This window comes from Bombus fervidus, chromosome 12 (assembly GCF_041682495.2).
Source record: "Bombus fervidus isolate BK054 chromosome 12, iyBomFerv1, whole genome shotgun sequence".
NCBI classification, from domain to species: Eukaryota; Metazoa; Arthropoda; class Insecta; order Hymenoptera; family Apidae; genus Bombus; species Bombus fervidus.
The window spans coordinates 6,540,286-6,561,632 of NC_091528.1; the positions used below are offsets into that span (position 1 = coordinate 6,540,286).

Here is a 21,347-nt window from a genome sequence, read left to right on the forward strand (position 1 = left end):
ATTCCATGAAAGTGCGTGACCGAGGTTTATTTTGCTTCTTAAGGAGAAAAGTTTAACGACCGTCGGCTAATCGGCAGCCAAATCGGGAAGGAATTTTTACGAGTTTCAGGGAAGGGGGACTCAGCCATATCGAAACGCTTCTCTTAAAAATACGTATAAAAAGTAACTGTAAATCCGGCCCCGTTCGAGCCGTCCTTCCTGTTCAATTAGTATCAAGTATTTTCGTGGTGTTCTTGTCGTTAGTTCCAGCGGGAGAGCGTAAATCCAGCCGTACGAACGTTTATTCTAATTGTTCACGGACAATCAAGCGCACGTGCTTCCGGGTGTCATGTCGTGCGCCATCGTTCGAAAGTGAAGTTTTTCGCGCCTGCACTCGACTCGCAACAACGATTCCCAAATGAATCTCTTCGACGAGCTATCGTGTCAGGAAAAAGTTCCGTGAGCTTAATAACTATGCCTGATAATTAACAACGTTGTTATTAATTGTAAACGTCCTGGCATTTTCACGAGAGCACGAAAGCAACTTTCAGATACGCAAAGTAGAATAACTGTTTAAATTTCGCTCAATTTGCAATTATAATGAGACGTCTGGTTAATTTAGGAAGTCGGCGACGATTTTGTAACTGTTATGGAATTCCAAGAAACTGTAAAACTGTACAGTTGTGCTGGAATTTTTCAAGAAAAGGAGGTTCATCGTCGTGGCAGAATGTTAAACTTTTACCAAAATACTTCTCTCCTTCCGCTTGTTTCAATTTTAAATATTTTGCAGTCTTTGATTTAGTGTTATACAGTGGAATTTCTTTGAAGTATATGAATTCATCGAACATCGAGCAGATCATGTACATAACTAAAGTTCACACGATAGAAGTTGATTGATTCTCTGTCCATATCTATGATTTTTCGTTGATACAATAAGAGTTCAGATAAATGGAGTCCATATAAACAAAATTCTACTTCAATTAGAAAATGGTTAAAGCTTCATTACAACAAGTATAGTTCAAATAGTATCTTATGTATACGTAGATAATATAGTGGAAGAAAGTGGCGAAAGAATTGTTCGTTAATAAATAATTAAGTCGAGCAGGTAATATATGTCTACCAACCTTGGAAACGCTAGCCTCAGGTCAGCTCTGAGCTTGTTCAGAAGCTCGCTGACCGACGTGAATTGTCTCAAGGTCATCTCACCGCTTCCGGAAGCGTAACCGGAACTCGAACTGGTTGTCGACGGCAAGGTACCATGCGAGTCTTGAACGCTTCCTAATGGACGCCTTCCCCATCGTCTGAGGGCGATCGCGTAGTCCTCGGCGTTGTACGTAGGTGGTCTTAATCGCTCCTGCAAAGAAAATCGCAAGACTTTAGACATAATTGCTCGTCTGTCTGGCTCTGTATCGGGGCGAAAGCCAGCATAATTGAACAAAGACAGTAGCCTCGACTCCGCTTCATCCTTTTACGAGCTCGCCGTGTTTTATTTCATCGAGCGTCGTACAAACATTCGCCGTAATTAAACGCCGGTGATTGAACTACTATCGCTTTCGCAATAACGTAATAACGAAGTAACGATAAACGTTTCCAAGTAGAAAATACGAGTGCGGAAGATCGAATATCGAATAATGTTTCTATTTGTACAGAGAGGGAATCGAGAAATCGTGGAAGTTACAGCCGCCAAGAATGAAATATTCATGCGAGGGAGTGGAAGCCAGGCTGAAGTTAATTTCACAGCGCTTCAAACCATAAATCGATAAGATTATAGTGATTATCGCCTCGTGGCCCATAGGTTACGCTGCCGTAGGGACCGATCCCTCGTTGAAATGCGGGATCGATCGTGGAAATTAATTTACCGCCTCTGACTCACGGAGTCACCACAAGTGCCTAGAGCCGCCTCTAAATTACGCCTCTAAGATAATTAAAACCCGTATTTCCTTCCTAACTTGCTTCATCGTACGCCTTCGGACGTACTTCGGTCCAGTAGCACAGAATCGAGAACTCAGGTACGATTCATCGGCCGATTTGCTACGAAGGTCGACCCAACCGCTTCCTAAACGACGATCCAGGGATACGAATACTATTTAACACCGAACAAAACCGCTTGCTCGGTTGTGGTTTTCTACGCGCGGTTAATTGGCCGGTTTTAAACGTGAAACCGAGTTTCTATCTCGTGGTTACCCGCCGTTTGTCCGCGAAAAATTAAGCAGAACCGCATCCTAACGATCCAACGACCCCCTTTCCGCGGAAGATTTCGAGCTGCACCTGGAATACAGAATTTATTTAGATGTAATAGACGATGTTCCAGGTCGTCGACGGTCGCGATCAATCATACGCTCGTTCGTTACTGAAATCGACGGAGGACGCCGATGGACCATCATCGTTTGATGAATACGGGGCTCGCTGGTAACGATGTATCCTTTGAAAAACGATAAAGTAATTAGAGTTCCTTTCCGGGATGCGCGATGCCGCGCGGACATGCACGTAAATCGTCTAACGACGATCATGATTGAGTAGAGGTGTGCATAGATCAATCATGGCTCATGTTTTTTTTTCGTCCGGATGAACACGAAACGGGATCTCCTGAGAAGGAGATCGTTAGGGTAGGAAAGGGTTTACTCGTAAGCGTAGCAATTATGCGAGTAATTAGATATCTCGACGAAAAAGAGCGGTGGGTTACTCTGAATACTTGATGGCCTTAGAAGGATTCATGCGAAACAAAACAAACTCACGTACGTAACCTACATACCTGCACGAGGACGTCACGCTTTCCTGATTCGCGTAAGTACTCGATGAGTACTCGCTTGTCAATGCGTTCGTGTCGTTTACTCGGTAGTAATCCACTATTTCGAGTAGAGGGAAAGAAATTCGTCGCTCGTAGAGAATGGAGAACGGCAAAGTTCGTGAACAGAGAATCTCCTTTATACTTGATCCAATTTCAAACTGGCGCGTATGCACCGCGTTTTTCTCAATTAGAGTGAAGACTTCGAACGTTGGTAAAAGTCGCGACTTTCACGAACATTCGAGTACAGTTTCCAATGGGTGTCTAGGCGAGGAACGCTCGACTCGTCTCGTTAATCATCCTATTGTGATGACGTAAATCTCTCATTAGCGGCACCACGTTATTTCTTTTTTTGCAATATTAAGAAAAGAGAGACAACGAGGTCTCTCGATAATTAAGGTCAGGAGTCAGTCGTAACACGAATGGAACACGTCTCGGGAATAAGATACTTTTTTACGCAACCTTCCCTCTCTTCGTTGTAGATTTCTTGAAAGATAAAAAAAAGTCGCATCGCCTTGGATTATCTTCGTTAATCACGTGCCACGCATTTGTACGGGGCACAAAAATAAGGATTTAACTTGAGTGTAAATATGTGCACCTCGAAGGGGTTAACGCGATGCACCGTGGCCTCTCCTCGATATTAATCATATTATCCGTGACTTATTACCTCCCTCGCAGTTTCACGACGCGTATAAATGCCGGCGGAGCCATTACGAACTGCAGAATTCAATGCATCCGAGGTTGGCGCATGTTAATGCATGCCTGGGTATTAAAAGCGTGGCTCGGCTAAGTATAAAGTGAATGATCGGCCCGACGATTCGGAGGCGAGCGCTAATAATCAAACGGTTGACAGGACGACAGCTTGACAAAACCGCGTTTTATAAACGAGCAGGCTGGATGGTATGCGATGCCCGCCATTCATCAGCGAAACTACGCGAACGTTTATATTTATGAAACTGTTCGCCTAGTAGATTGTTCCATTTATTTTGAACGGAAATCGCATTCATATTATAAATCAGCATTCCATGTTTCAAGAGATGCAAACGGGAGAGATACAAATTCGAAGAAGGAAATACTTTTGAACATCAAGAGAATCTCTTGGAAACAGAATTAAATCCGATTAAGTTCAGTAATCTTTCTTTCTCCTCGATTTCCCCGATCGCACATCTTCTCCCTTTAGTTGATCCATAATTGTAGCGAAAAATAGTGTACAGGAACTTCAATGTATGCATAATATAGCTATTTGCACTTACTGGTTACGACAAATAGATTGGAAGTGCACGGATTATGATAGAAAACAAGCTGTTTCCACGGGCTTAACGACTCATAATTTCCTTCCTTTAACACATTTCTGGGTCGTTTATCGAACGCCAGTTCTCACGGCGTCGTAAACACAAAACGACCGACAAGCGAAATATACGCCTACCTACTTATAGGTACTGTATTTACTGATCGAACGTTGAACGATAAATCGATAACGTTAATCAAAAGCATCCTGTTCATATTCTAATATGCGTCGTATCATCGTCCAGGTTAAACGATTAGATCCTCGTCTTCGTCAGGCTAATCCTTTCGATTCAAGACACACTGACATACCTTTTCCGGTTGTGGACCCCACGGCTTTACCACCAGCAACTCCTCCTCCGCGTTCGGAGCCATGTCCGTCTCGCTGAAACACATAAAAAGAAGGAATTTTATTTTTAGACCTATGTCAAGATAGATATCTTCGTTTTTAAGTCTATCCCGAGACAGGCAGACCTTAGTACGAGCAACACGAGGAAGGGATTAATGATCTTTAAGATGGTTTGAATTGCTCATTTTAATCGTTTGCCTTCCATACGAAATAAAGTGTTTGGAATTATTAAAAATTGATATGCGAAATAATTCGGAAATTAGAAGGAGATTAAATTTGCATTGAAATAAAATCTTTAATACAAGAGATATAATTTCTTATACTGGAACAATTAGTCATTTGCCGAATGCATTAAATTATATGGATCGAATCACAGATTCGCGAGAGTGAAACTTCGATAAAATAAAAATCTGCGAAGCGTGAAATACAAAACCAGTTTGTTACAATCGCTTTTGTTCCTTTCCTTCTTCATTCGATTCGTCGCACATTTTCTCAACAATTTGGAACAATATTCCAGTGCAGCGCTGAAAGAGATAAACTATCCTTTTCGTCAACGTTACGGTTAATTGGCAATTGATATTCTGTATCAGGTGTGCCATGCGTTATATGGAACGACTCGAGAGAATCTTATTTGCGGAATTCTTAAACGGTACCTCGCTCATTCGTTCCGCCGCGACGGAGACGAAGGTATGCAGAGGCTTCGTCGTTTCAATCACACTCGTATCGCGTCCGGCCTAAACTTCAGTTCCGCTAGATCATGCCGGATTACACGGTTCACGGCTGCCGCCGATGCAATTTATTATAGGAAGTCGTCCCGTCCATTACGAGGAATTCTTATCTATCCCGGTCCGATCCATCCGTCCTGGACGAGCAACTCGCTTAAGCAGTGCCAATTAGCCTAACGAATTTACAATAACAATTATTGTTAATTAATGGCTTTCGCACCTCATTAAGGGTTCACGAGCTGATTAGACTTGCATTAAATCGTACACGACGTTGCCATGGAATAATCATGTTGTTCCGGAGGGTAGCTTGCGAATTAGCCTAATACACTGTCACGCGTCCCTTGAGTTTGCTAATCAACCTTCTATGTTACTAGCTTTAACCATTCAATATTCATCTAACCTGTATTTGTTAAGTAGCAAGACTCCTTTTCACGAAAATATTCAAATGGAACTCATAGATTACAAAATCATAATGAAATTTTTGATTGATAAATTAACCATTTTCTGAGAGATGCAAGAATCTCCTGGGTTCTATCCTCTGATCAAATATTACTAAGATCATACTGTATGGAGAATATCTCAAACATACGAATCACACGTTCTGCATTTAGTACAACTGTTACGTAAAATTCGTTACGTAAGATTCGTACTGCATATAATTGGGAATTTGACACTAGAACAGCAAAAGTATTACCTTTGCTCTTTGTAATTTAATGTAATATGATTTTGTTTGTAGATGTGAAACTTTCGTTCAATACGCGTGTTTATCTGTGACACTGTACCGAATCCATCAGAAATAAGCGATCAGACCCGTGTCTCCTTCGAGGATCAGTGTCACAGCTCCGTACAGTACTTACTTAGGGATAATTTCTATATAAGTATGAAAAATAAATGTCCCACCGGTTACTGTCTCTATATACTGTAATATCATATCAGCCGAATCTCTTCAATTTGACGTCACATCGCTGCGCGACAGCATTGCAACGTACGAGCGAATAATCATTCATAATGGACCCTCGTGTTGACAGGTGAACGGTAAAAGTCGGACGACCAAAATATGTCTCTTTGTCAGTCATCACGGACGTTACTTGTTGCGCTCAAGCAGCACGAATATACTAATTTCAACGTAAACGTCTCTTTTACGACACGATGAAGCAACAAACCTTGGACACCCTAGAATTTTCTCCGAAAATAAACTCGTCGGAGCTATTGATCGCGGGCTGGTTAATCGTCGGTGGTTGAAATTTAATAGATTGAAGTATTTATGGTCGGACCCAGAGTGGCGATAACATCTAACACGCGCAGCCTGTTATTCAGATAATCTTTTACCTGGACGAAAGCGTGGATCGTCGTTTCACGGTCGGGTGCGACGTAATGCAACGCGATTCCGCTTGGAGAAGGTGCGCGATACAGGGACACAGACCGCGCGGATGCTTCGTTTTGTGGGTTAGCCACGATAATAATAGGAGTCACGATCTTCTGTGTATATGTGTGTGTGTGCCACGGTCACGAAGCGGTGTACGATCGCGTATCGAGTGATCGAAAGCGGGCCGGTTGCTACTCCTTCTTCATCATGCTGGATCAGAAATATCCTGGTGATGTTCGTCGAGAGCTCGTCCTGACCTTATGGGTTGCCTGAAATCGTGCCGATTCAGGTAATTTCATCCATAAGTATGGCTATCAGTGATAATGACTTGGAAGTATTATAATACTTATAATCCGGCCGGTTGAAATTGGTTTTCAGTGGTTGGATCACCGGTGTGAACGTGTGTCGCGTTTCTGAAATTTTTTAACGCTTTTTTAACAGCTTGATGTCAAATGCATTGTCTGAATATATTACATATTGTAGGTGTATTGATTATGCCCATATTCGTCGTGATTATGCACTGAGTGAAAAGTTAATCTTCATATTAAAAATTTATAACATTACCTTTACGACTATTTTAGAGAAATGCTTCGGACGAAGATTAGATCATTCAATTGGTTACATATATATTTGTTTTTCGAGATCAAAACCATTCTTGTGTAAGAAGTAATAAAATGCGTTCCTTAATGATACCAGCGTCGTGTGCTTAAAACTCTTTAAACTCGCAGTTGCTTCGTCCTTTTCCTTAGCCAGGTTTATTGCGCCGCTATATAGAGCATCTTAAGAGAATTAACAATCTCTGGTTTAATATTTTAATGCGCGATAATTATCGCGAAACACCAATTAAACCGCACAACGTTTAATTGAATCCTGCGCGCGCGCCATTTTTGCCGATCTGTCGTTGTACACGTGTTAACGTAATAACCACGTAACTATAATTGTGAACAGGAGGATATCCAGGGTATATCAGCGGGAAATACGAGTTCACCAAACTTGGAAGTGGTTAGGATATACGATTCTACGATTGCTTTCATTATCAACAGTTTATGGTATGATCCTCGATTCCTGTTACGTGTTAAACAGGATTAATTTATTTCTCGAATTAATTGACAGGGAGTAAATTACCGAGATTTAGCATCACAATCGGCAACCATTGCCGAGGATAATTTCAGATTCCGTACTGTAAATCGATCAGAAGAAAACTCCGTACACGATGAACCTGTCTAAATCAAATTAATCGCGCTGCAGTCTTTATTGTTTACATTAAATAACATTCAGCCGTTCCTTTTACGATCCGATTTCCAGAGATCGACAACCTTTCTGCTTTAATTGCTGTTCGCTTATAAAATTCATACGTTAGAATATGGTTATTTTCTCCTGGTAAACCAAAGAAGAATTCGTGCGTTGAAAAGCCAATTTCACTGTAGCCGCAATAATTCGAAAGATTAGGTGAAAAGACCTAATCTTTACTTTAGCGTCTCTTTCACTCTCAACGAATGATCAAAGGAACATCAAAGTCATACGAAGATGCAGCTTCGAGATCTAATAAAAATTCCTGCAGGTTACAAGTGCCGTCCTGGCGAATCGCAGATTTGATTTCCAGAGGCCGTGCAGCGTCAGCAGCAAGTGCTGTCAACGAATCGCGGCGGATCCAATCCGGCCGTGCTCATCACCATTAATCTTGAAAAACGTTGTTTCACCGGGGCTCCGTACGGTCACGGGCGATTCTTCGCGTGTCAAAGGGGGCCGCCTCGCGGAAACGTCAGCCCCGTGCATACGGAACGCGCGGTTGCGAACGCGTGCTCGTCAGCTCGGCGATCTTGAGCGGTGGTGTACGAGCATAACGTAGTAGCCGTGGTAGCTACAGAGTAGATAGATACTTACTCGAGGAGGACAGCCGAGGCATTGACCCGCGCGCGAGCGGTTAGACACGCATACGCACGCACTTTTGCACGCTTCTCGCTTGCGCGAGCCAGCTTCTCTGTGCGCTTGCTACGCAGTCACGGTGTCCTTTAAGGAATTCCAGCTTTCCGCCGGGTATTCCCCGGCGCGGCGACGTAAGAAAATTGGAGAAAGTAGCGAATCATGGCGACACGAAATTGCGAGACAATTCGCCATGGTGTACACAGAGAGGTTCAATGGCACGTAGCTCGAACAGGGCCAAGTTCACCGGTGATATTAACCAATTCTACTTTAGCGAGCCAGCGGCTTGTCCCTGATGAGGCGAACGTGTTTCTGGAACGCAGGCTTGGAAATCGGGTCGGCGACGTGGAACAGTTGCAACAATCGAATCATCGCCGATGTGCGAGTGTTTCTTTCGCGCGTAACAGTAAAACGCGATTGATTTAACCGATGATGCAGCCTGATTTATAATGACCCTTCGTTAGAGCGACTCTGCACTTTGTCAGACTTTTTCCTATCGTTTCAGCAACGTCGATAAAATAAACTGTCCGGGGAAGGAAACGTTCCTGGTAATTGTCCGACCGCTTAAAATGTCGCCGTGGTGCAATTTGCACCGCAGCGTTCCTTCCAGCAAGCATTCCTAGCATTTTAATTCCTCTAAAATTGCGAACACCGCCAGGATCGGCCCGTTATTGCGAAGACTCGTCTGCCACAACGCCATGGTTGGCTCGCCGTGTACACGAGAGGATGATGGTCGCGTGCACCATGCGAGAGCGCACGTTCCGCCCGTGAATAGGTAATGCAATGCTCGAGGAGGCGCCATGACTCGTTCGAGTCGGTGTCCTCGTAGGCTTTTGCCGTGGATCTGCACCGCGAAAAATCCACCGATCGTCGATCCCGCGTCGTTGATCTTCGAGCAGGCCATTAGCGGGATATGCGAGAACATGGAATTTCTTCCTTCCCTACGTAAAGTTCTGTCTTTATGATGGTATACGTTTCTTTTCGAATCGATTGTACTCCGATCGTCCAGATAAAACACTCAATCTGATACGTTCTCTATTATGCCTCTTTTCGTTTCTTGTCTCTCTATTTTCTAGGAATTCTACACCCTTGATTTGCCGAGTTCTTTCATTTTCTCTCACATAATAGTTCCACTACTTGAACAATATTCTAGTTACATATCGGTATCGGCATCAATGTTAGTACTTAATTCTCTTCTCTAATTAAATACTCGAACTATCATGGAATTTTTCTCCGTTCCCCAAATATAAAAAGAGCAAAGTTTCTTACGAGCACAAAGATCAGAATTAAAACATTCGACAGAATTTACCCAATTCACCATCTTTCTTAATTCCAGAATGCTCTTATATTCTACTTAAAATAAAAATTCTTGTCGATTACAATTTAAAAAAGTAATAATTCTATCTATATTCTTTGGAGCCAGAAAGCTACTCGATTCTATTTTAAACTATTTTCCTGGAAATCACGATCCGGGAATGTAATAATCCCATCTATATTCTTTCAATGTTTACGCGTGGGTAATTGATTTGTTTTATCAGTCAATATTTCTCTAGAGAGAAATAAGATAAAGGAGTGGTCCGTACAAGAAGTAGTTCTCCCTCGCAATTACTTGGCGAAATGAAATCCATTCGGCGCACGGTGTTTCCTCGGGCTATTACGACGAAGGTCGCACGAACTGGGGAAGTACAGTTGAATCCATAGAGCCGAGCACATTGTAAGCATCACGGTACTCGTAATGCTTCCCGTCGGCTGTTTGCTCGAGGTATCGGTTATCTCGGGCCAGGAAGGATGAAGAGAGAGAATGCTGGAGGAGGCCGCGCGCGATCGGCAAAAGAGGCGCCACGACTCGATGCGGTTACCTTTATCCGCTTCGAATCCTCCGGAAAAATCACGTCGATCGAGACTTCGGATCGTCGATCTTGACGACCATTAGCGGACTACACGAGAGAGTCCAGAGAAATTTTTTCGCTATGGCACCACGATTCTCCTCTAGACGGTGGAATGCTAACCGACGCCCGGAAGTATAGTCGATCTTCCATAGCTGATCTTCCAGCGACCGAGAAAGAAGTCAATTCGCATTCCCGACGAATTCCCTGTTGGAAAAACATTGTTGGATATTTTCAAAGATGCTCTGCAAGTTTGTCTAACGTAAAACAGACCACGTATAAGTATGCCGTGTTCCGTAACACCTCTTCCTCCTTCCTCTATTTTCTTTTTTTTTCTTCCGTCCATAGACAATCTTCGTGAGAGGCAATTCGCAGTCAATTAATGGACCCCATTGAATGCTAATGTGGCGTTAATAACCAAGAAGGATGTGTCGAAATACTCGAGGATCCGTTCCTATCGCAGTCACGATGTCTGAAGAACGATGTTTAAACGCTCAAGATCGGTTTCGGTATTGAAACCGTGATATAATCCTAGTCACGGGGCATTCGAACACTCTTCGAGGTTATGAAACGTGACTACGTAGAATGATGCGGTCCGCTGGAGTTTTTGTATCGCTTTTAACGGGACTGTGACCAGAGGATCGATTGTAAAGAAAGAACGAAAAATAGCGAGTGAAAACTGGGAAAGAACACGGGGAATAATTACCGTTTTAAAAAGAAGTCGTAATATGAGTCGAAGAATCGGGGGTACGTGAGACTTTTCCGTCAAGGAACAGAAACGAAACGTTCGTTACTTGGAACACTGTAATTGCTGAAATTAAGTAAACTGTAAATACAACTACGGGAGTTGCATTCTCCCGGGATACGAAAATGGCGCGTAGAAGTGTTCGCCGCTCGGTAAGAAAAGAACAAGATCCTTAGCTGATGATAATTAGCCCGGCAACTACTCTCTTTGGCATAAAAGGCTAATCTACGATTAACCTAGCCATTTTTTCTGGTCATAACATAATGCTCGCATTGCAGCTCTGGTAATTGTTCGCCATTTTTTAATTCCCGCTATCTGCAAATTTAGATCTCGCGGTAGCTGCATTTAACCACCGGTTTGCGCGTCTCGACTATCCGTAATTTCCACTTTCTAAAAGTTCGCAGCCCGTCTGTCCAATTCACAAACGAGCGAACATTATCTCATAAGAATAGGTAGCGCACTCGTCTTTCCCTAATTCTACCTTCCTTTAGAATCTAAGCTCTAAAATTCCATAAAATTCCAGAGGAATTAGGTTTCAAATATTTCAGATGCCTTTCTCAATTCGATATTCCTTTAGAATGTAATCTACAAAATTCCAAATTCCTTTGGAACCTAAACATCGCACAATCGTGCTTCGATCGCACTGGCATTCTAAATACCTTTCTCGATTCGATCTTTTTTGGAACCTAATCTCTATAATTCGATAAAATTCCTAAGGAACAATCGCGTCTCGATGTCCCGATGTTGATATTCTAAACCCGGACGGTCGTATGTCTCAATAAAACGTTTATTGCAAACAATATGTTGCCGAGAGTCCTCCGATGACCGCTTTTCGCGAGGCTGTCACGCGTGACGACGAGCCTGGTGGAAAAAAATTCTCTCGATGACCTCGATACGGAATGAGCGCGAAGGATGTTCCAGGACGCGTGCACCAGGATCTCGGATGGTTGTATTGATTACAGTATTCCGCGACTCGCTACCGTGGTCGAGACACGAGGTGAAGAATTGAAAAAACGAGAGAAAAGAAAGCAGAGGTAAAGGACGATGGGTGGAAACGAAAGAGAAGAGAAGCTACCGCCGCCGCCGCCGCCGCCGCGGTTCAGGATAATAAATGTGAGATTGGATCTCGCTGGTCATCTCATTGGCTTCGACTCGCTCGAGCGAGCAATGATCGAGATTATTTGAATATCGTCCGGTAAATACTCGCTCGGCCAACTGAAAATGACGACCGTAAACACATAGTTGACGATTATAAGCAAGCAAGTCGGACCTCCTCGGGGATCACGTTGGAAACTACGAAGAAAAGTAGCGCAACTATGTGTTTATTTCTCATGATTTTCTTCTTGTTTTCCCAAGGAAAAGTTTCGAGCAACTTCAGCGAGGATTATCTATTCCGGATGGAATCGAAAGTGCGCACGAACAGCGAAATTACCTTGGCGAATGTCGATCGAGATATTCGATCGACGCTGGTATCGCTGCTTGTAAAGATGTCTGAAGCGCGACAAGATTTTTGCGTTCCAGATTCGAGCGTGTCTGACCAGTCACGGCCGTGTCTACTGAATTTATCGTCACAGCTTGTGAAACTGAAAATAACAGAGGCGTTCCTCGCTTTCCAAAATTTCTCCTGTTTATAATTAACGATGCATTGTCCAGTTTATACATCTTGTGTGTTATTTTCTTTGATTTTTTGTTCAACTGGAAGTTGGTTCGAACGAAATTCCGCCACTTGAGGCACGATTGTAGCTGGACCGGGAAGGTAACACTTTCCTCGTCGGTGATTTTCATACGCGCGTGCGTAGACCCGGCTGATTGTTAGTTGTTATCGCATTAAACATGACGAGCGAGAGTCTGCGCAACGTGAAATGATACGTTGTTCGTCTACGTGCAACAAAGACAAGAGAAGAATTACGACTCCGCTAAGGCTAGACCGTGGATCGTCTAAACATAGAGACCGTGCGCTAACTGCATTTTTACAATGGTAATATCAACGAGTCAACGATGAATCCGCGTAAACGCTGCCCTCGTCCCGATAAATTATACATTCAAAAATGCCCGGCCGTGCCTGCTTTTAAATATTTTTAGTCCGTTAACCCTGAACTGGACACGCAAATATCCAACCTCAATGTTACGTTTCGAAGAAAAATGTCGAAAGAAATTCTAAATGGGAAGATTGTGTTTAGTGTTTGCAACGGTCCGTGAGCAGAGATATAGAAGCCGTCGTGATAAAAGTCTTTGTAATAGAAGACAACTGGTCGAGGGTGTGTCTCGTTGGCAATACGAATCTAACGTGTGCTATGAATCATAAGCGCAGTAAAAGCGTGCAAATAACCATGTCAATGATCTCGCTTACGTGCCGACAAGACGCGTTTAATAATTCGATAGCGTTAAAAATTAGTCCGTAATTTATAACCGTAATTTCGCAAATAAGAGAAGTCTAATAGAACCAAGCTCGTTGTTCGAGTGTTTTCTGTAAAATTTCGTGATAAAAGCTCGGCCCGCAAAGTGTCTGGGCATTGTCTAAGGCTTGATTTACAATTGTGATTTGGCCACGTGAGATCGTGGCTGGCCAAATATTATACAACGCTTCTTAAGTGGGTTGTTCGCGTTCCAGCCCCAGTCACGCTCAAAAAGCTGAATAACATTTGAATGAATTGTATCCGTAGCGTGACCGGTTGCTGGTTGCCAATTAAGTCGATTTCCAGACACGAACTCTACCAGAAATTTCAATAGAATGTTCATCCGACTAGTCGTTTAATTCTTCGAATTCCGAAAAATTGCTTTCACACGCATGTTTCAATACCCATAGAACACTATCGATAAAAGAATTACACGAATACATGTAAATACCGATGGAAGAAACTACCGAGCAGAATAAAGCGTATCGATGTCTACTCGAACGATCTGAAACCTCTGACGATCTTGAAAATGATTTTCCATCGTTTTCCTAGAACTGGTAGACTATAATCCGTTCCCGACGTGAATGATTCGTGTCCTGATGCTAGCCGCTGTATCCACAGGAAATTGAAGTCATTAATGCTCGACCAAGAGACGAGATACGCCCATTGGTCGTCGCTTCTTTCCACACGAACACGCCACTTTCTACCCGAGGGGCCGAAATGCTTTCCACTGGAATCGCCAGGCGGAAGGCGTTACTATTTTCCTTTTTTCTTTTTTTTCCGAAGATATCGTCGATCAAGGAGGATGGTCCAATAGGGGGATTATCGTTATTAACCCATTAAGATGCGTGAAACTAGTGCTTTCTACCCTGTCGTGTGTCTCCGATCGCGTTTCATGGCAGTTTCTAACGGAAGGCCGTATCTGTTTTCCACAAAAAGATATCGACCACATGGATAATTATTTTTTCCCCGCGGTGAAACGACGAGCCGACGCTTCGTTTTACGCCGGGACGATTTGCAAGACAACTTGCAGCTCCGAAAGGGGAAGTGGTCGTTTTACTTTTGTGACGAACCAGCAGTGCGCAACGCGTTCGTCGTTGTCCTCGCGATTCCTCGCCTTAAGAAGGAACTAATAAATACGAGACTAGGCTCCTAAGTGAAATCTCCACGTTCCTCCTGTATATGTGTAACGTTTCATATCTTTTTCGTATCGCGTATCATTCATTAACGTCAATTAAATTCTATTTCAACGACGCGATGTTTTTACCGATGTCGGTGAACGTGAAGAAAATGGCACTGCTCCTCGTGTTATTTCTATCCAGTAGAATCTTCTACTAAGTGTTTACATAAGGTGTTTTCGTTCATTTCTGTGATCGATAATGGAATTTTTCTAGCAATCGTTACATACAGCGATTACAAATATTATTTGCGAATACTCTTATTTTCTAACGAACCGTTTTCTACGAGACTCTACATTTTATCTTTATAGGATCAAATGTCTGTAATCATATGGAAGTATTACTAAATTTAATATACTTTGATCTAATTAATTAGTATGTAAACGCTATAATAAATATTTACAACGTTGTACAAATACTTTCTGTAGCGTCTGTTCAAATATATAATATACTAGATATGCGTATGTATTATCATTAATAATTATTATCGATGCCATTAATTATTATTATCCGGTTATCTCAACCAGTTATGCAATTAGCTGAATAATGACGCGTGTGTATATTTAATGCACACACGCTGTTTTCATAATTATTTTAACTCTTATTAGTTCCTTTTATTGTCCAAATAATTCTCAAACACGGTATATCGACGCAAAATTCTTTCAATATCCATTGAACATCCTTATGTATATTTTGCGTCGATTTCCAAGAAACCGGTCTGAAATACACGTTTCCCGCTACCAGGTTTAGATACGCACACGCGTGTTCGCCTATCCGCGTCTATCCGCCGATGCTTTCGATTTTATACAAAGCTTGGCAGTCTAGTTGAAACGTTAGAAAAGACGAAAACCATTTCGACGTTGATTCTTATTCGGTCTTTAATACGTAGCATTAAAGGCAACTCATATTGAGGAGATTAAACGAAAACCCTCAGCGTAAAAGATATATAATTTTTAGTAAGAAAAGACGAATAAAATAGTTCAATCCCTAGGCATATAAAATCTTCCATGCAACATTCACTTCTATCATGCTTGATTAATACAAAAACTTTAGAGTAAAAGATATCATTTCCAATAAGAAAAAGAATGGAAAAAGTAACTCAATCCTATGCTATCCAAAACCGTTGATACCACATTGGCTCCTTGTTGATTGGTTTTTAACAATATGCAGCGATACGTAGCTCGTATTGAAAAGATTAATGCAAAATCTCCTGTCTAGAAAATGTCATTACGATCGAAGGAAAAAATGAAAAAAGAACAGCTGAATCCCTTGGCGTGTCAGTGTTTCCACGACGTTAGTAGAACGGTTCGGTAAGTAAGTGGTGGTTGGCGAGAGACATCGCTCGATCGGACTGAGCCATTGGGCCCGTCGTGTCGTTGCCTGGCAGCTAGTGTCCATTGTGAGGTCGTGTGCCGTTATGAATCTCTAGTTATAAAACGGATCCTCCGTCTGCCGAGGTCCCATCTTCCCCTCTCGCCGTGAAACGCATAACTGTATCCTTTACACGGGCACACGTGCACCACTGTGTCGTCTGGCGAACGGAAGAGGATCGAAAAAGAGAAGAACAAATAAGAACAGTACGAACCTAAAGTGACGTTTGACACTCGGAACCAAGAGAAATCTAATTTACAGCACCTTATAAAACGTTCCCCGGGTTTCGTATCGCTGTTGCACCGTTACGTGCTTCGATTCCTCGCGTTTTGCCGCGGCGAACGTTTGTTCCCGCGGCGACCTGTCCACGGCCGCGCTTCTTGCGCGATTATACTTGCTTGCACGGAAGAAATCTGAGAGAAAACGTGAGGCGGGAAGTTCGTTGAAAATTTTAAAGAAGTCCTTGACTCTGCGTGACAGACATCATAGATGGATATAACGATTAGGTATGATGCCTTTTGATATATTTTCGTTGTTTTTACGCGGAACGATGTTGATAAATAGGAGGTCACGTTGGTAATTAATTTTCGAGGTTTGAAGTTTCGTTAAAAAAACCCGTCCCTTGAAATAAAGAACAGTATCATTGATTCGTAAGTAAATATGATATATCTTTTCTTACGTATACTTGAAACATGGAATGGTCTTAACTGAGAACATTTCATAACTTCTACATTCTAATTTTCTATCAGTTAGAGGCAAATGTATAGAGAAAATCACTGATTTTAACACGCCCACTATCCCACTGAAAAATATCTGTTCACTTAATATTCGAAAAAACGATTTCTAACTCATTACGTAACATTGAGATAGAGTGTCGCTGTCGAAGATCATAATAATTTCACGTTACTCCTCTCAATGCCGCTTTATCCTGCGCTTTATATTCCTAACGACGCGATGCACACATACTATTAGAAATATATTAAACCCGCCAAATCACGATATTCCTTCAGTGTCATACAAAATCTCAACAACATTTTATCGTTCGTTTGCCTCAGACATTAAAACTCTAATACGTAGCTATTTTCTTGGCTAGTTTCCAAGTCTGACAATAAGACTGGAGAACATCAAATGACTGCATTTGTCGTGGCGTAACGAATCGCGGCGGGTCGTGAGAACGTTTCCCTGGGACAAGGGGAAACGATTTCGCGTACAAAATCGACACTTCCGCCGGCGCGAGTGTGTCTTTGTTCTGGCCAACAGACAAAGGAACGCGAAGTCACGGCTACATCGACTGTGCACGGCTTGGCCAACCTATGCACACTGTGAACGAGGCTTTAGGAACTCCGTGGTTGGAATGCCGAGTCGCCGTGTGTAACGGGCATGGAATGCGCGAGAGGAAGTCGTGCGCGCTCGCAGAAATTCACGTTCGATCGGCTGAAATTCAGGCACGCCAGCCTCATTTCCCATGCAGGACGAGGGCCACGGCATTGCTACACGTGCTCTTAACTACGTGACGTGTTTACATGGACCACTAGGAAACGACATATACGCACCGTGATCGCGTGAAAAGGTAGCCTAGCGTGATTTATAGGTATTTCATTATAGAGAAGATACTGCTCTCGGAAGATGCAGTGGAAGAAATAGTTGTCAGAGGAAAGATAACTATCCGAAGCTTGAGCCATCAGAATCTCAGAGTATTTCATACTTTGAATCGCAGGAGAAAAAGTCGTTGGAAGATTGATCGGACATCGATCGATCTCTGACAAAATATGGCAAAGTATAATTTTTCATTACTAAAAAGTGCCGAATCTAAAGCGTAAGCGAATGATAAACGAAACTAATCTGGTTGTCATTGTAGCGTAACAGCTTTTACAATGAATCGTTGGTACAGTAGCAACTAGCTAGCGTGAACGGATCATTACCTCGTTGCCGGTTTCCGATCGTTCGCGGGACGATTTAATGGACCGTTCGCAGACCGTTTGCTCTGTTACAGCAAACCGATCATCGTCCGTTTCTTTCGCCTTGAGAATCCGCTCAAATGCTTCCGGAAGCCGCTGGATAAATAACGTCTCGTAAAAACGGAGAACCTCTACCGTGGTCCATGGCGTCGATCCGCTTACATTTTACATTGATGCAGCAAAAACCAGATACTTTGATTATTCGCTCAACCAGCAACAACGTACACATTTAGGACGCTGCTCTTTCTAACATTCATAACGATTACACGCTCCATTTTCACGTCTATCGACATTGTTTCGCGTGGAAAAACTGAAAAGGGAAGCTCGAAGAATCGTTTAGAACCGTGACAGGCTCGTTCGATATTTTCTTTCCTCTTGAGGAACGTGACTAGAATTACTTGGATAGAGTAGTATGTATAAGAGACTACTTAATCCATCAACGAAGAAAATGCTTCACCGATGTAGTTAATGAATCACTCGAGCGGACGCACGTCGGTTAAACATCGCGGATCTGCATAGAAGACAATTAAGAGTCGTTAAAATAATTCCGGTTAATTAAATGTTTCCAGTTGACGGACAGACGTCGCGATGGAAAGTCGGTTTTATTCGCGACTTTCATCTAATTAATCCGACTGTCCCTGTTTCTCGGTGATATATCGCAGTGTGGGTGGAAACACGGAAATAAATGGTTCGCGTATGTTTAATAATGGATCTGAGGCTGCTCTAGCTTGAAACGGTAACGGTGAACGGAATCGAAAATAAGCGTCCCTGGGTGAGAGAAAAAAAATGTAAAGATGTGGCAGGTAATTGGACGCCGGTAATTAACGGATGATAATCACGATAATGATTACGGCGATGACGACGATAATAGTGGTATCGTTGTATTATGCTCGTAGCAAGTAAGTTTACGCGTAAATCGCCGCGTTTCTCACATTTCTTTCAGTCAATCGACTAATTTATGGTTACCGTATCTTCTATATTTTCAACGTTTAGATCATCTGGGAACTTGTTGCAGATACGCCAGTACCTGCTACGCTGCTACTAGCAACGGAAGAAGAAAAGAGAATAAGACGACGTACATGAACAGGAAGAAGAGGAAGAGGAAAAAGAAATGTACCATGTTGGATCAATGAGAGGCACTTTCACGATAATAAATATCTCACCATTTATCACGTCAACTGATTACGCCTGGAAAAACGTTACCGATTACCATTTTCAATCATCCTCGGACAGATCGATTTACGATTTTAGTCATTTTAGCCGGTCGATCATTCATCGTGTTAACGGCAGGAGACACGAAGTGAGACATACCATTCGAATGGCACAACCGCATTTAAGAGCCGAGGCGAACGCGTTTTGTCGCGGCAATTAACGAGAAGGAACTTTCTTATTAACTTTCCTCGAAGAAGAGCACCATGGTGAAACTTTTACGCGGCCGCCGTGGCAAAGAATAGAGAAAGAAATTGTCGCGTGCCGGCCGGCTTCTCCAATCGTCACGGTCTATATATTTTAATTTTTAGTCTTACTGCTCGGGCAATCTCCCAAGGATGAACGACAGTCGCATTTGTTTGGCGTATCATCGCGTGCGCACGTATCATATTAGTTTCTAACAATTTAATCAGTAATTTCTTGATGTTACGGGAAAGTGATCGGGCTCGTCGAATGATACCGTTTCGGATAGTTAAACGCCGAGAATTAAACAAGCTGAAATACGCTTGCTAGCGCCGAGATGTCCCTGAACTACTTTCCAACGCGGAATGCGAGGAAACTATCAATTTAAAGAGACATGCTTGAAAAACGGAAATTTATGCAACCGCATCTGATGAGGATGCAAGTGTTTGATAATACAAATGAGTACATTTTAGAAAGTTCGATAAAAATTAAAAATTCCCTTACATTTATTAAACATTTAATTAGTATAACCGACAATTTAATGGCCGTGCGAATGCGTAAAGTTCAAGTACCCCAGAAAACTGATTGTAATCTTGCCTCGAAATCATATACAGAAATTTATCATCGTTACACCCGTTATTTCATATCCGGATTATTATAAATATAATTGATGCGTGTTCATTAACTCGACTCGAGTAATTTACATTCCTAGATCTCGATTGCGTTGTGCGTAGAGTAGTATTTTAATAGAGTGGTTTCTTTCTCTTGGTTTTTTTTACAAGTGCTTTTAGTGGAACTTGTTTAGTCGCTTTGATTAAAGTTCGTATTTGTCCTATCACCTCCGATCTGAATCAGCGCGCTCGTACTTTTTTCTAAGCGCGATTCCCCAGATATACGTGCGTGTGTGTGCAACCGTTCGTATACCAGAAATTTAATCAATGCGACTGCATGCAATTAAAAGTAAAACGTGTTTTGAACTTGTCTTATCGTTCTCATTAAAATTGGAAGAGCATCGCTGTATTTCTTTACGTTTTGCTTTGGCTAACGTCCGTAGGAATTAACGAGCAACTTATTCTCTCCGATGTGGTAAAAGAATCGTGTTTCTTCAGCCTATCTCCATTAATATTACACTGGTAACATACGGTGCTAACATACGGTGTAGCGGAAGTTCTCATGGAAACAATCCGACGTTTCCAAAATATTCATTACTCGTTTATCTTTTACTTATTAGCATCGAGTATCGTGAAAAGTGTATTCGTACGATCAGCGTGTTGAAGCGATTTGTACTTTCAATCTCTAATAATACTTGAAGGAATGTATACCATGAATTTTAATATTCATATTTCAATTTCTCTCTGTCGGATAAAGAAGATAGCAATTAGAGATGTGATACGTCTCTCCGTAAATAAGATACTCTCGTTACCACTTTCTACGATCGTTTAATCCGTATGATAGCTATCTTCCGTTCCTGTATCTGTAATTACAAAGGGGACGATTAACATTCATTCATTAGCAACAGTGTAACAGTTTGCAACCCCGACCTGATCTACGTATTAACACATGTTAAATAAATATAGGATAGGACCGATCGAACGAGTTTCTAGTTTCAACCCTTTTCCGGGATTTAAATTCTATTTGCTCCATTTTACAAGCTTCCCTCTTTTATCGATCGTTCTGCTACACGAAAGACGTGGCTTGATGGAAACTGTACGTTTTATGATTAGCTCGGTATAACGTATGTTGGTGGTAGAATCTGTTTATTAGTATCCGAGGGCATTAAATCGCTCCGTACATCGTAAATTGGTACCAAGTTACAAGTTACGTTTAACGAGTGACCGTCAAAGGAGTCCTCCTCGTGGTCCGTGAAACTACAGCTGCACGAGCACGGAGGAGAAAAAGTGGTCGGTGCGTATTTACGTAAATTGGTGCGTATGCCGGCCAATAAAATCATTACGTTGAAACGGAGAATCTATGGGCACGAAATCCAAGCACCGTTATGTATCCAGGATG

The 21,347-nt window shown here is 42.3% G+C and overlaps 1 protein-coding gene across 3 annotated transcripts in view; it reads right to left on the minus strand.

The window, feature by feature from the left end:
* The window catches only part of Mwh (multiple wing hairs), a 51,840-nt gene that overhangs the window by 15,179 nt on the left and 15,314 nt on the right, over window positions 1-21,347 (minus strand). For 2 of the 3 annotated variants that reach the window (XM_072014512.1, XM_072014513.1), the window contains exons 2-3: window positions 4,361-4,433; window positions 1,104-1,333 (exon numbers count right to left, since the gene is read on the minus strand). In XM_072014512.1, the coding sequence (XP_071870613.1) occupies window positions 1,104-1,333; window positions 4,361-4,433 (303 nt within the window). Of the gene's footprint in view, window positions 1-1,103; window positions 1,334-4,360; window positions 4,434-5,050; window positions 5,244-21,347 lie in introns of those variants that run through there. The other variant, XM_072014514.1, reaches the window with a different exon arrangement.